This window comes from Asparagus officinalis, chromosome 3 (assembly GCF_001876935.1).
Source record: "Asparagus officinalis chromosome 3, Aspof.V1, whole genome shotgun sequence".
Taxonomy (NCBI): Eukaryota; Viridiplantae; Streptophyta; class Magnoliopsida; order Asparagales; family Asparagaceae; genus Asparagus; species Asparagus officinalis.
Genome location: NC_033796.1, coordinates 34,816,265 through 34,832,222, shown reverse-complemented (window position 1 = coordinate 34,832,222; position 15,958 = coordinate 34,816,265). Strand labels below are relative to the sequence as shown.

General features: G+C 35.3%; 2 protein-coding genes and 2 long non-coding RNA genes across 4 annotated transcripts in view; 1 reads left to right on the top strand and 3 right to left on the bottom strand.

Moving 5' to 3' along the window:
• Positions 4,672-6,897, bottom strand: LOC109833745. Its single transcript, XR_002245340.1, has 2 exons — positions 6,496-6,897; positions 4,672-5,923 (listed from the first exon to the last, which is right to left on the bottom strand). It is a non-coding gene; the product is annotated as an uncharacterized LOC109833745 (long non-coding RNA).
• On the bottom strand, positions 8,832-12,151 carry LOC109833743. The gene is made up of 2 exons (XM_020401533.1): positions 11,973-12,151; positions 8,832-9,634 (listed from the first exon to the last, which is right to left on the bottom strand). The coding sequence occupies exon 2, from the start codon at positions 9,505-9,507 to the stop codon at positions 9,007-9,009; it is 501 nt and encodes a 166-aa protein (XP_020257122.1). The 5' UTR covers positions 9,508-9,634; positions 11,973-12,151; the 3' UTR covers positions 8,832-9,006.
• On the top strand, positions 9,239-9,714 carry LOC109833744. Its single transcript, XR_002245339.1, has 2 exons — positions 9,239-9,395; positions 9,486-9,714. It is a non-coding gene; the product is annotated as an uncharacterized LOC109833744 (long non-coding RNA).
• LOC109833741 overlaps positions 13,331-15,958 on the bottom strand; it is an 8,625-nt gene continuing 5,997 nt past the window's right edge. Inside the window, exon 2 of the mRNA XM_020401532.1 lies at positions 13,331-14,039. Coding sequence (XP_020257121.1) covers positions 13,677-14,039 — 363 coding nt within the window. The 3' untranslated portion in view covers positions 13,331-13,676. The remainder of the gene's footprint in view (positions 14,040-15,958) is intronic.

The window sequence follows — 15,958 nt, the reverse complement described above, 5'->3', positions numbered from 1 at the left end:
CCGGATTTGGGGCTAGATCCATCCCGACCCATGGCCCGCATAGGCTAACCAGGTCCCACTTGGCTCAGTGGATCAGGTCACGGGTTGGCCGCATTCTTTTTTTTTTTTCATTTTTTTTGCTAGATGTATAATTTAAAGAGGGAAATCTATATTTTATCTTTCTGAAAAGTCTAAACCCTATAAATCTATACTTGGCGATGAAATTATCTCAAAGGACAAAAGATTTACCATAATTTGAGCGTTTGTAGTAAATCAAAATAACTATAAATATTCATTAAAATGCTGAATGTAGTTTAAAAAAAATCTCTACTACTACTAAAATTACAACCCAAACACTTAAAAATTAGAATTGTCAATTTTGCTACTAAAATTACATGGGCCCGATCAGGCGAGCGTCAGACCTACATCTTTGTCACAGGCCGGATCAGGCTCAGCCTACCGTGGGCCAGGCCAAATATTTGACCAAGGCGGGCAGGGTTCAGATGTGCTGGAGGTTGGGTATGCGGCAACCTCAATTTCGGACGCCACATGCACCTCGTATTTAACTATTTACATGTACTACAACAATTTGCTTCTCCACTTTTAAGAAGACTCGTGCGATTGCTTTCTCAGTCACAAAATAAAACCCTTTCTCAATTTCGATTGTGGTCGATTTATCATTTATTTAACTATTATTCAGTGTAATTTTCATTTCACTTTAGGCGATTATCTTGATATGAATAGTCAAAAAAACTTAACAATCCAAAGACAAAAAATAAAAAATAAATTCCTTACTTTTAATACATTTTTAATAAATTATTCTTAAACGATTAAGAGTAACAGATGCAACTTGTTTCTCATAAATTATTTGTGAACTTCTTCCGCAGGTATTTGTTAACTGTTAATATATGATCAAATAACCAACAAACATAAGCTCCCCATTTTAGGCGCACTCACTTTATTTCTCTTCAGTTCTTTAGCTAAAACCAATACTTGGCCTCCTAATTCTTTTCGTATTCAAGCTAAAATAAAATAAAATGTAAAATAATAACAATAAGGGAAAATTGCTTGTGAGAAACAAATTGTAAAATGTTAAGCTTTCCAAAAAAAAGTCAAACCCATTTAAGCAATTAGACCAAAGTATAAATGCCAAAACACCATAGTGCAAAAATGTATAAAGTACTTATGCCGTAAGATAAATGACCAATTTACTCCTCTGTGGATTATTATTATTTTTGTCTTATTCATTTTTTGGCAGTCCAATAAGAAGTGATCATTAATGGGGCTAGAAGGGGAAAAAAAAATCAAGAGAAGATCTTGCATTAATGGCAATGGGAGGGCATTTTTGGATGGAAATAAAATTGGAGGGAAACATAATTAGTTTCCTCCAAATAATGAGGGTAACATTTTGTACTTGTCATTTATATGTTTTTTTCCATATCTTCTTCCCTCTTTAGATTTTACTCGTAAGATCTTTAACAACCAAAATGTTCTTTACTTTTTCCTCTTAACTCCTTCAACAAAAAAAATGGATGAATCTTTAATATGTGTGATTTCATTAAACACCAATGCAACCCTCATTAAAGTCAATTCTGCAGAGAATTTAAAATTACCGTATGAAAGCTTGTTGATAAGTTATTCTCTCGAGAAGTTTCCTAATGTCTCCTTTGAGCTTTTAAAAGATCAATATATTCCCAACATGATAGATTATCATCGTAGAATGGGGTTAAATATGATAATCATGACAATTACTAAAAGAGATGAAGGATCCACACATGCTATAGGGACAGAAATAATGTTTAAGTAAGTATTCAAAAGATTAATTGCAGGTTATATATACACATTATAATGAAAGTTGTTATATTTACTTATTACATGTGACCTATAGAATTAATTTTATTTGTCACCTATACAAATTGATAGTTGCTTTTATTTTTTATACGTGACTTATATATATCATTTGTTATATTCAACTTGCAGTCTTCCTACTCTAAACTCACAGTCATCGAAGCATATTCAAGAATCAGAGAGGATCCCAAATGACAATCCTCAAGGAGAGCATGTGTGGATGATAGATGACATAATAAGTGACTCGACAGGAACCCGATATGGTGGCACAAAGGGCACCAATTTAAAAGCACAAAAGAAGTTTGAATGACTCTTATATATCTACTCTCTAGCTAAGAAGTTCTCTTTTAAATATGTCAATAATGAGCCAAAACGCACTTGTTCTGGTTGCATGTTCAAGTTAGAAAACAAATTGCTTGTGGGTGCTTCACGCTTCACTATTGAGCCATGTGTCGATCTTTGCTATAAAAAAATTATTTCTCAACATGCTTGTGGACAACATTACAACACAGCTAGACACTCTACAACATCGAGAAGATGGATTGTTAGTATGCTACAATCAATTATGAAGAGTCATCCACACATCACCCCAACTGACATTAGAAAGGAATTGCACTCTTAATATGGTTTTAAAGTTAATTATTCTAAAATTTGGCATGCTAAGGAGATAGCAAAAGACCAAATATTTGGTTGTGCAAGGCATTCATACAGTTTACTACCTTGGTTAGTCCATCAACAAATTAATTGTTTGTTTATGTGACCTTTGGAACTTACATGTGACCTGTAATCATTTTATTCTTCACTTTATTCATCATTTAACGAGTTAGTTGCCCTTTTAATCATCATTTAAAGGTACCAAATGAAGGTGATGGAAACAAAATATAAGCAGTGTTGTCATCATTGAACAAGAAGAAAGGTGATTTAAGCAATTATTTATTTCCTATAGTGCATGCAGAAAGTGATTTCTCAAGGGATATAGGCCATTACTCTTTCTAAGTGAGACCTTTCTCAAAAAATGTCACAAAGGGATCTTAGTAGGTGTGATTGCTTATGATAGTAATCAAGGCACATTTCCTCTCGCATTTTGTGTTTGTGACCAAGAAAATAAAGCAAATTGGAGTTGGTTTATTCAAGGGTTACAATATATTTTGTACCATCGAACATAACTATATAATCCACCCAATCTTCTAGTCATTTTGTCAGACGTAGACAAAGGAATAAAACGATCTTTGAAAAATATATTTCCAGATGCTTACCATTCAAGAAGCGTACTTCATCTAGTTGAGAATTACAAACTGAAGTTCAGAGAAATGAGTTTTGCCTCAAGTACTACTCAACAGATTTTAAAATTATTAGAGTTTTTTGCATACAATTATACAAAAAAAAAAGAATTTAAAGCTATGTTATATGAGATTAGGATGATTGATCATAGAACTTACCAAATAGCTCTCAGTTATGGTCCAAATAATTGGGCAAATTCTATATTTCCTAATAAAAGGTATGTCAAAATTGTGATATTATCTATTTAACTATGATAATTAAACTTTACTTGTGATGCTTGCTCTTCTTTGTGATATAGCATTTTTATGTGACACGTAACTTTTATATGTGATGACCAGCTATAATATGTGAACTTTAGCAGTTACTAGTGATTGGTACATGTTATTTGTGATTTCTAGCAGTTATTTATGATATTCAGATGTTGTATGTGACTTGTACTTGTTATATGTGACTGTTAGCTGTTATATGTGTTCTTTATCTTTTATATGCGACTCTTTGCTATTAACCATGATACATTATGATTACTTGTGAAGCCTACACGTGTTTTGTGATAGTTAGCTGTTATTTGTGATCATTAAGTTTTGTTTGATACTTATGATAATTATTTGTTGCAGATATGGTCATATTAGTTCCAATGTTGTTGAATCTTTCAACATTTAAATTTGTGTGGTGCGAACACTTCCTATTTGCAATATAATGGATCACATTCATATGCAGATTATGGAAAGGATGAATACTCAACGTGAGATGACAACAAAATAGAATAGCTATCTATGTCCTAAAATAAAAAAAATTCTGCAAGAAAATTGTAAGAAGGGAAGCATTCTTAAACAGCTAAAATCTTTGAGGTATCATTTCAAAAATCAGTAGAAGTTGATTTGGAATATAAAACATGCATATGTCGTGCATGAGATGTGTTATGAATACCATGTAAACATGCATGTGGTGCTATTAACTTTATGCATAGAGATGTGTACCACTATTGCGATCTGTTCATGATGACTGAAGCTTTTAAGAGAACTTTACGAACCAATTCTCTTTCCTATTCCAAATTATAATAAGCCAGAGGTCACTGATGAAACAGTGGACATACTTCCCTAAAGACCACAAAGAGACGTGGAAGAAACAAGAATAGACATATCAACAACCGATCTGAGAATAGATGTCCAGTTAAATGCTCAAGGTGTCTCGCCGAAGGACATAACCGAGCCACGTGCATTGAATCTATCCAAGACTAAAGTTTTCCTGACAGAATTCAAACTCTTTTGGGATTGTTGTCTATTATATGTTACTTTTGTCATTTTATTGTGACATTAATATATTAAATATTACATATTAGATGTTCTTCTGACTTATTGGTATTAACTATGACACCTATAAGCTTTATAGTTTCAGATTCTATATTCGACTGAAGACATGTTCATGAAGTTATTATAAATACACATTTCATCATTGTCACCATAAGATAATTGCTAACATTTCAAGTTAAAATGAAGTTAACACAAATACATATTTCATCATTGTTAACACAAATATCAAAAATTACAAGAGAATTAGTCATACCCAACATAGAGTCATGTGACACGAGTTGTCTAATACTTTCACTCAAATCATTGATACATCATTGCCTCCAAAATACAAAAGATATTCTGAATCATCTGTATCTAATTATAATTGTTGATTCTTCAATTTTCGGCCTTCACATTAAAGTTGAACAACAAGTCTTGCCTTTAAAATTTCAGGCTCTTTTTGACAAGTTTCAATATCCATCACCTCCTTTTCTTCTAGAATCGCTTTAATGTATAAATATGTGTGTATGTCACAATTATATCTAAAAAGAAACGAGGTAAACTAATGGTCATATATAATTAACAGAAGTTATAAACACGATTAAGTATCACAGTTAACACATAACTGTCACAACAAATAAACAAGATGTTACAGAAAATGGTTATATATCACATTTAATGTGTAACAGTCACAGGAAATACAAAAAAATCACAGATAATGTCTAGGCATCACAGTAAAGTTATAAGGCTCACAGAAAATGATAAATCATCACAAAACATGAGTATCTACCACAACCAATGTATGAAAGTCAATGAAATTGAGCAAATGTCACCGATAATGACTACGCATCACAGTTAAGGAACATGCGTCACAAAAAAATAATAGACTAGTAAATATCATATGTTACTTAGTGAATCCCACATTTCATTGTATATTATAGTTTCCAATGAAAAATTATCTATTATATCTATACTAGTCAAATACTTGAATATATGTCCTGGTATGTTCATTCTTGCAGTTGGAGTCGTTATCATTGTAAGTTGGCAAAGTATTTGGAGCATCACCAAATCATGCATATCAGATTTTTTCTTTGACCCAACTAGTTTATCAAATAAATGTTCAAGATATTCTCAACCACTTTTGTAATCATTCTATTGCTACTTGTTGAAGTAGGTACTCCAAATCCTATTAGTTGTGTCGCGATTAGGTTCGGGTTTCTCCCTTTCATCCTTGAATCTAGTTTGCTTTTGCACCTATTTCACATGAAATGTATATGCTTGTTTTTTCCCCCTGTTTGACTATCCTTGAAAAGGAATTTTCCATTAGCCAAATCAAAGTGATGAATGAGTAGTAGAATTGTTGCTCGGTTCGATACAATTGCTCCAACTCTGATAAAGTTTTTGAATTAGAAGATCCATAAGCATTCCTATGTTTAGGCCTCATATGTTTTTTTTCCATAAATTCATAATACCCTCGTACGTTCACGCATATTCTTCTATCTCTAGATACATCACAATCACCCTTGCTGCAAAACACAAAAATAACATGCATAATTAAGAGTCAAGAACACAAAGAAACGTAGGAACATACTTAAAAATAATTACTAAATCTTAAATAATAATTAAGAACAGTTAGAGATTTTCATCTTAGATAATAATTTAATTGCAGAGAATATTGCAAATAAATAACTACTGGATATGCAATTGCAGCTTGCAGTCGGTAAGAAAATTACAAATAAACACTAAATCTTAAATCGATAACAACTTGCAATTTATTTACAAAAAAAAATAACATTCTATATGCCGTGCAGTAATGCAATCCAATCAAGATTTAAGCTTTACTCAATTTACTGCAAAGTACTTGCATATGCGAACAAATCAAGCTCTTCTCTAAAACAATTAAAAAAAAGGGGGAAATTGCTTGTGCATCATTAATTATGAGACCCAAAGAAGATTAAAATTGAGATTGGAAGAACTTGTCCTCGTTGAAGTAAAGAGCACCATGCAAAATAAATGATTCTGCTTGATTATACCCCTAAACGCACTCAACACACAACGACAAAAGCAAATTAACCAAAAAAAAATTGAAGTTTTGTACCCTGTGTCGCCCAGTTAAATTGTTCTGTACTGAACAAACCGCTGCAACTTCGCCCACCACAAATAACACGTGCAGGCTCTGAAGTCAAAAGAACAGGGGAGGAAACGTATACACTTAAAAAAAAAATAGTAAGTTGATACTCACAAGTCATCCTTCCCCGTTGCTGATTCAGATGGCGAGCTTGATTTCGCCACGGATTAGGGTAGATTTTATCCAAAAACCGATGTTCTATAATGGGTTTAGAATTGAGGATTTGATCCAGTTGATCTTTGAGAAGAAGAGGGATTATGGTCTTAAGATATTAGGGTTAGGGGTTGGGTAATTTCGAGTTTAGAAAGAACAAGAAAGGGGGAAAATCTCAAAGAGTTGGGATCTCTGTGGGGGATCTTGAGAAGAAGAGGGTAGGGGGGGTTTTGTTTAAAAAAAAAAATTCGGCATGTGGTATGGATTACAAGTTTTGAGATTAAAAAATATTTTTTTTTTTATTTTGTGATTCCATATATGGTGTTTGTTTTAAGAAATATTTTAGAATATTGAATCCTGAAAGTGCAAAAAGTGCAAAAAGTGCTCAAGTTTTAAAAAATTCTCTCAATTGGAAAGGATTTTGACAACTCTCATAAATGTGTGTGCTTACCTCTCAATTGGAGATGATTTAACGAATCTCAATTTTATCTTTTTATGGGAGGTAACCTCACTAAGATAACATATTCATTATATTACAAAATTTTGGCATTTGGTAATGCTATAATTTGAGCTTGAAACAAACAAAATACTACAAATTGTAGTATTCCAAATCCTATAATATTAATAAAACAAACAAAATTTTAGAAATCCCAAACCATAACAAAACACCTATGGATTTTAAATTCATATCCTAGAATTATAGGATTTGAAACAAACACCCCTCTAGGAGGATATTGGTGGCATGTGATCTCGAGAAACGCGAAGAAAAAAATGATTTTAGTTTCTGATTTAACTGGGAAGGGTATTTTGGAAAGTTTCTTAGTGGGTTAAAACACTACTTGCTTGGTAGTTGCACAAACTTATCAATGTAAGGGTGGAGAAGCATGTCACTTTTTGTTGGGACTATTCTTTGAGGTTGCTACAAGCAGTTTTCCCTAACAATAATAATAAATAAATAAATAATTAAAATAAGAAATAAAAAAGATAAAAAATTTGCGAAGATATCATGGGAAAGTCCTGAAGGCCCCTCCGGTCCTTTTCAAACGATATCATACAACCGCAAAGACCCAAAACGAAACCTGTCCTAATTAAAGTTGGACAGATTCATTCACCCACTCCGGTTTCTCTCCACAATTATGATTGACGATGCCTTAAGATTAATCTCCAAGGTTCAGTTTAGGAAGCTGATGATCCTGGTAAAATAACCACTCTCTGCTTTCCATCAACCACCAAACTCTTTAGCTGCTGCCGCCTTTCAAGTTTACATAAGCTTTAAGCTTCAATAAGTGGATTCACAAGTATTCTTAAAGCAATGAAACAAGAAATAATGATTGCAATTGTTAGGATTAGTTTGGCCACCCCCAAACTCCGCCGCCGAACAAGTTTTGATCTAAACCTGTTTAGTTCCGAACTTGACGACGGACCAAAACAAACCCAGTTCTAAGGCCAAAACTTCTAAATTGTGGTGTTAAACATTACGACATGTCCCTTTTCATGGGCCAAAACTCAGATTCACACAACCATATAAATTTTTTAAATACATGACCCGCGAGATTTGAGCAAAGCTGCTTCAATATCAAGTTACGATGAGAATTAAGAATATAATTTAATTATTAGCACAATTGTCATCTACACACTACTTGATTGATAGGCTACCTTGCTAAATAAGATGTTCAAGAATCATCACAAGATAAAATACAAGAGTTCAAACACGAATAGCTAGGTTGAACCAATAACCCATAACACCACCAAGGCTGAAGGCACAAAAAGATGAGCCTACCTATTCTTTTCTACCACCATCAACAATCATCCTAAAAAGAAGGGGGGAAGAAAAAAAAGAAGCACCACCAACTGCCCACCACGCTTTCATGCACAAAAAGAAGCAATAATCATCAACAACCGAAGCCACTCCCTAAAGCTACTTCAACCCTCCGCCATAAAACCAAACCCTCCACCATAAAACCAAACACCACCAGCATCTTCTCCCTCAATCAAAAAAATGGCAGGTCCACCGCCATCTCAGGTTGAAATCGGTACTAAAGGTACCATCGCCTCCCTTGTCTCCCAAGAGATTGAATACTTGAGAAGGCTCGAGTTCGATCATAATGGTGTGGCATCTAGCAGTGGACCATCCAAGCCCAAGCACAAACCCAAACCAAAAACAACCTCTAGTTTACCAGTAACCCCAAAGAAGAAGAAGAAGAAAACAGTAAGCAACGGCGTTAGCAGCAGCAGTAGCTTTATACCGAGCATTTGTTCAGCTGTGAATATCACAGAAACCGGGTACAAAAACCTGAGGACAGAAGGCAAAAAACTGCCCCGGGAAGATTAAATGGTCGATTCAGAGAGTTTAGAAAAGCCCAGCTTCTTAAGCCGGCTGCTCATGGGATTGTTGCACTTGAGATCCACAACTTCCACAATGTGAGTGTGTCCTTTCTTCTTCTTCTTCTCCAGTTTCTCTTTGCCTGGGTTTTTCTCTAGGGTAGTTTCCGTGGAGGCTAGCATCAGGGATCCGTGCTCGTTTCTACGAGGCTTGGTCTTGGTCTTCTGGTCATCTGCAGAGCTTTGGCTATCAGTGTTGCTGCAATTACTGCTCCTGCTGCTGCTAGGATCATTGGGTTGATTTTTCCTCTGCTGAGATCTCCGTGGAGAATAGCCACAAGGGACTGACACTGGGGGACCCTGAAGTTTCTTTCGAGGGGAATAAGAAGCCTGAGGTGAATTTTTGATGCACTCCAACTCCTTAGACATTAGAGAACCAACTTTGCCGGTAGTTCCAATCTTGATCTGATCTCCATTTTCTTTAGGGATATCAGGAGTTTGAGTCATGACCTTTATAGTTTAGCAACAAGAGAAAGCTTTTATTGCGTGTTGTAGCTGACAAAAACCAGTGTAAATTGTCACAGCATCGTGAGCTGAATATGGTTTCGGTTGTGATGAATCCTTTGGAGGAACCCTGTTAAGATACTAAACAAAATTAGGAATAAGAATATGAATAGAAATCAGTAACAGATATGAACTTCTAAATTAAATCAAGATGGAAGTGCAATCTTGAAGAACTATATTGTTCAACAGGTTTCTGTTAGAGCTTCGTCATCTGTGTCTGGTTGTAGCTAACTGCCTAAGAGTACACCAAGAAGAACGGTGAATTTGCTCTTTTTTCCAAAAATAACTCATTGAAGGCCGAAAAACTATTTCCCCATTTTTCAACAAGTAAAGGACACACTTTTCCCTTACAGCCATAATAAAATGTTGAATATGCAACAATTATCACTTTCTTCCCTCTTTTCTCATTCATCTCTATATGAAACCAAGAACAGCCAGGCTAACTTGGTCACAAGAAAAGTTAATATTTAAAAGAAAACAGGAATAAGGGAAAGAAAAAGAAAATATAAGATAAATGTTTTCACTACTCTGCACTCCTGGGAAAGAAAAGTACAGAATTCTAGACTGATGACAGAAATCTTGAACAATTATTCTGCGAGCTTGAAAGTCTGCAAACATTCTAGTTGCGATTTACCATTCTCTCTTCTACTAGGTTCAAAAATGACAAAGCAAATAAAATCGAAGGCCATAGTTTCTTTGACTTTCTCTTGCTTTGCGTTTCTTGTCCAGATTCAATTGCAACCGAACAGTGGAGAAAAACTTCTTCCCTTGGCTAATTTTCTTTCACTCACTACCTCTTGAACCCACAAATCATCCTAAGAGACTAGAGGAAATAGAGTTGTGAAAGGAAGAAAGGAAGAGGGGCAATGAAAGATATTAGACATAAAGAACAGAAAACGGTATACGAAACATCTGTGATCAGTATACATTTGTTGCGTTAAAGAAGTAATAGTTTTGAGTCCCGTTCAATACAAAACTCTTACGTCTAATCTATAGCAAATTACTAAAAATAATATATTCACAATTCTGTTTATCATACAGAGTGATTACATATCAACCGTGTCAAAGTATGAGAAATTAATGATAAGCCTCGTTAATTTTCTTACTATATCTTAAGTGATTTAATACATGTAGATTTTAATTAACTTCTACTTTATTCAAGTGCAAGTCCATGCAAGCAATCTAGTAATTAGAATAAGAAAACAGACCGATTAAGAGTAATTCAATTTGTCAATAAACATGTATCATGGTCATGTGCTTGCTTCCCACCACACCACCACCACCATTATCATCTTGACTAAGCTTTTGAGTATCATATGGGATCATGTATGGAACACTAGGCTCTAGAGAAAAATTATACAGCGTATCGTAAACCGTACAAAATTGGCACCAAATTCCCATCTATGAAACTATGGACAAAAAAAGAAGTTCTCCATAAGTCATAGAAAATCAATCGACTTGTCGAAGAGCCTAGCTTATATAGGCCATATCCCATGCAGTTCTAGCTTGTGCGACAAAGGTGTAACCTTCCAAAAATTTCCTAGAATAAGAAATCATCTGGAATAACAGGAAGATGATAAATTTACAACCAAAAATAGGCATTCAAGGATAAATCCGAGTATCCAAATACACCGAAGTTCCAACTTACACACTGTCGAATCAGTTGAACAATGTACTATTAAAGCCAACTAGCAATTACCTTCTTTTGCCTTGATATCAATCTAGCAGATTTTTAAAAAATGAATATATATCAAGAAGTTAGAGAACTATTTATGGCCAGGCTCTCCATAATCATGTACATACGACACGGCCGAGAAATAACGTAGCACAAGCAAAGTAGTTCAAAGTTTTCTCAAATTCTCGACAAAGGTTAGATAAACAACCTACATTTTGGTTCCTTAGTTGAGGAAAGGCACCAAAGCCCAATATGACAGAGAGTGATGACAAAAATGCTTGATATAAAGAGCTACATTGATCCTACTTGGGGGCCAAAAAAAAAAAAAAAAAATCCAGGTAAGCAACCCAACCAGTGCTCATCGAAAAAAGGGGTCATTTACTTTTTCCTAAATTATTATGGGTACAATACAAATTTATCGAATCGAAAGATAAATCTCCATATTATCATGAAAACCTACAATGAGAATAAAATATCAAACTTCTATGACCCAAGACAACTAAAAAAAACCCCTTCTTTAACCAACACCATCAAGAACCCTATCAAAAAAACTTCCCTATAAAAATTAACCCAATAAAACCTAGCTCCATCAATCTAGCAACATTTACGTCATTTTTCGAGAAACCAAGCAAACAAAGAAACCAAACAAAACCCATTTCATCTAACTCCATGAATTGATCTATTTTGCAAAGAATGAAATTAGAAGGGGAAAAAAAATTAGATCAAGACTTACCTGTGAAGCTCCGAATCTTTGAGTGAAAAGGGTTTGCAAATTTAAATTCTGGGCTTTTTGAAAGATTCGGAGGCTTTCTGTTTTCTCCAAGGCCGGACTTTTGGTACAAGGGTATGGGTTGCTCTGTCGCGCTCACTGGACCTTTCCCTAATTTACTTTGTAGCCCATCTCCTGCTCTGTCGAGCTAGATTTAGTTAGTTTGTGATTTTGGATCATTTTAGCTAACATGATCTCTAGAATAAGAGAGGGGGGTGAGTGAGCTGTGAGCTGGATTTGGTTTTGGGTTTATTTGCTGGAACTGGATAGTTGGGTGATGCATGGTTATCCGACTCAGTTGATTGCGGGTTCAGCTGGACCGATCAGTTTTGATGGAAAAGGAAATAATTTTTTTATTTCTTTTTCTTCCCACCCCCCACCCCACTTTCATGAGAAAGACGCTCCTCCAGCTTGAAATTGGGGAGGGGAAAATAATAAATAAATACATAAAACACTATAGGCGTTAATTTTAGGTCAAGTAACTAACATCCAGTGACAATGATATATACAAATTGTTGACAAACAATTGCAATGAAAGTCTACCAGATTGTGCGATAAGGATAATTATCACAAAAATATAATTTTCATGTGGTGTCCTTCCATTTGGGTTACAATTACAATTGATGAGCCATCAAGAGTCACATAATCTTTGGGTGTAAGAATTTGAAAGCTGTTTCAAAAGTGTGGTCAATTGGTAATGCTCGAATTAGATTGCCGCAATATCGTGCTCATCCTTCACAGTGTTATTGCCTATCCTCTGAATCTCTCATGTTTTTTTTTGCGAATGTTGGGCTCTCTTTAAGAATTTTGTTTCGTCTTATGTTCGACACGTTCGTCATTCGGGCAATAATTGCGCTCACATTTTAGCTCAATTTACTTACAAATATAAATATACCTTCTCAGGTGCTTTGGATGATCCAAAGAATATTCGTACGCCGTGTAGTGCAATCTTTTCTGATTCCTTCGAAAAAAAGTATAGCCTAGTTATCAGTTATCATGAATGATGGACAATTCATAAATATGCTAGTTATCAGTTATCATGAATGATGGAAAATTCATAAATATGCTAGTGCTGTTGCATATTAAATCACCAATAATATGTGCTGGGGTAACTGACTCGCGATGAAACATAACCGCTCGCAGAAATTCACAAAAACCATGCCTTAAAATAACTTTAGCCAAACAAAGCCTTTAAGGTCATTCGCAGGATTAAGTTCCGCTGAGACATTGAGCTTTTCCCCTTTTTTCTGCAGAAAAGCATCAGTCATCCACCGAAAATCTTCGAGACAAATGTCACCACTCAACAACACTCATTGCAGTAGAAAAAGTTGCAATCAGTTATATACTGCAGCAGAATCAATTTATCGCCAATGTACAGTCTCATCTGCATTTTCTTTTGACAGAGCTCATCACCTGTGGGAAATAAGCATTTAGAGACACCGAGCAAGAATTAAGTCTACAATCTTTGGACCTCCAGGGAGTAACGTATCCCAAGCAAACACCAACTTCCATTTAAGGCCAGTGAATGAAAGAATTGAACCAAATCATATCATAATATGATACATCATAATTTCACAACTAAGACCGTGGATACCATTTTTTCTGATACATTGTCATCCTCCCTGGTGCCAATTCTGCCAAGGTCTTCAGCTTAGGAATAGCATCTGATCATGAATCCTTCGTACAGTGAGCATCGGTGCCATGCTTGGTACAAAGATGATAACCGACAGTGCCAAGAAACTTCCGGATGTCCTCGGTACTGCTGTTGCTAGCTTGCAATAGTCGTTCATCTTCCTCGTATATAAGATAGGGGGCTTCACCTGCTTTCCTTGAGAGTAATTTTTTGGCGCCTCTTAGCACATGGGATTCCCAACCTTGGACATCGATTTTGATTAAGAGCACGCGTTCATTCTTTGGAATGACTTCGTCAAGTGGAATAGTGGCTACCTCCACGGCGATATCTTGGTTAGACTTGAATGCTAGTTTTGCACCCGTTGCAGAAATTGCACTGTTGTCAAGGCGACCAACCACCTGATCCAACAAACAGACATTAGAAAGCATGTATTTCAGCAAACCTTTTAAAGTGATTAATTACATAAATGGGTGTGAAAATTCAAGTTAGATGTGAAGACCTTAGTCAGTTGGATAGGTTAAACTCTAAGACTCATCAGGAGTCACTGGTCCATGATTAGAGCTAAATAGATCTATATTGAATCCGCATTAGCAAATTCACATCAAAGGAAACCAAACTTTTCACTACCTCAATAAAGATGATATAACAAAGAATAATAAAGCCTTTCATCTCACAAATTTTCAGGGTCTGTTACATGAAGCCTTGTTCGGCCAGGTTTCAAATTCTGAACAAATTAGTAAGAACCATAACCTTTTGACTCCCTGAATCCATGTTTAAGTTTTGTCCTAAGCGTATCAGCTCCTGCAACTGTACACTTGTCACTCCAAACAAGTGCCATCTCAAACATCTAGGCATCCTAACAATTCCCTCCATCTTGTCCTCAATCTACACTTCCTTTCGCTGTTTAATATCAATGCATTAGTTCTAGTATGATCTAAAGCATCAGAAAAATCATAAGAACAGAGAAGCAATTCCTCAAAGCGATAACCAAAAATGCCTACAAGTAATCTTTTTAGTTACTTAGGATCAAAGTGATGGTTGTACCATGGAGTATGATATTTATCACAGTGAAGTAGGATGTTAAAACAGACAATTGCTTCTAGAGAACAATGTGGTAGTGGATATCGATGAGGTTGAGGGGAAATTTTTCCAAGAAAATAAGATCAAAAAGGTTTATAAAAGGCTGGGAAAGTAAGAAGCAAGTGGTCCAAATGATGAGTTCAACTGAAATGAAACAGTTGAGGTGGATGGAATGATCCTAAGTTTCTTATGATCCTAAGTTTCTTACTAAGGCATATGTGGTGGGGTATCCACTAAAAGAGTGCGCTGCTCAGGAAGGATGAGTAATAAAAGTATAAAACTATACCAACTAAGACTCTATGCTCATAACTGACAATATAGGAAGTCCATACACAAGGAAGATTTGTACCATATATACAGAATACTAGGGTGGACCAATTAATACCATTAAGATTGTCTCAATTGGCATGAACAAGCAATATGCTGATTGAATATGGGTCTTTCAAGCTTAAATCTATACTACACATGGTGCATTATTGATATTGAACTTGAATGATGCAATACAATTTGGTAATCATTATAATATGCAAGAAATGTGATAAGTGAGGGTATCCTAATGAATGCTTCAGGAGAAAAAAAAATCAAGGTGGAGATCATGGACAAAATAGGAAGTGAAGTGCAGCGTACAAAGGATGAAAATGGTCATTCAATACCGACCTAGATGCAAATAACCTGGAAGGAGGCAGAAAGTTCAAGACACAACAATCACAACGGACTGACAGCCATGATGTTTTGGTTTGGAGAAAAATAACACCCAGCTTATCCACAAAATAACTTCTCTTAGGGTTTGGATGTCTGGAGAGAGAATGGAAAATTTGCCACAGATCACAAGGAGAAAACCTAAAGCCTACTAGGTAACAGCAAAAATAAGCCACTACGTAGCAACAATTGATAGCTTGGCCACAGAGAATTGGGCTCAATAAGGCTATGCTGGTAGACAGCCCATGAGAATGAGTCAATAAACATGTCGAGGGAATTGAAAAAGTCACCTCCTAAAAATAAGAATATCCAAGCTCAAAGAAGTAGTGTTTCAAGAGCACAACCCTCGTTCCCAACTAACAATAATTCCCTGATGATTCATATGATTTCCATAAAAAGAAGGTCCTGTAATAAGTGCTGAAGGACATACATAAACATTATAAAGAGTAGCAACCTAGAGAGGATCATAACTTTCTGTTTGTTTAAGACATCCCGAAGCTAATTCCATAAAGGAGACAGAGAGGAAAAACAATGAGGT

Bases quoted from the DNA above. Each gene is read 5' to 3' on its own strand.
- LOC109833743 (XM_020401533.1), bottom strand. From the start codon at position 9,507: ATGACTCAAACTCCTGATATCCCTAAAGAAAATGGAGATCAGATCAAG.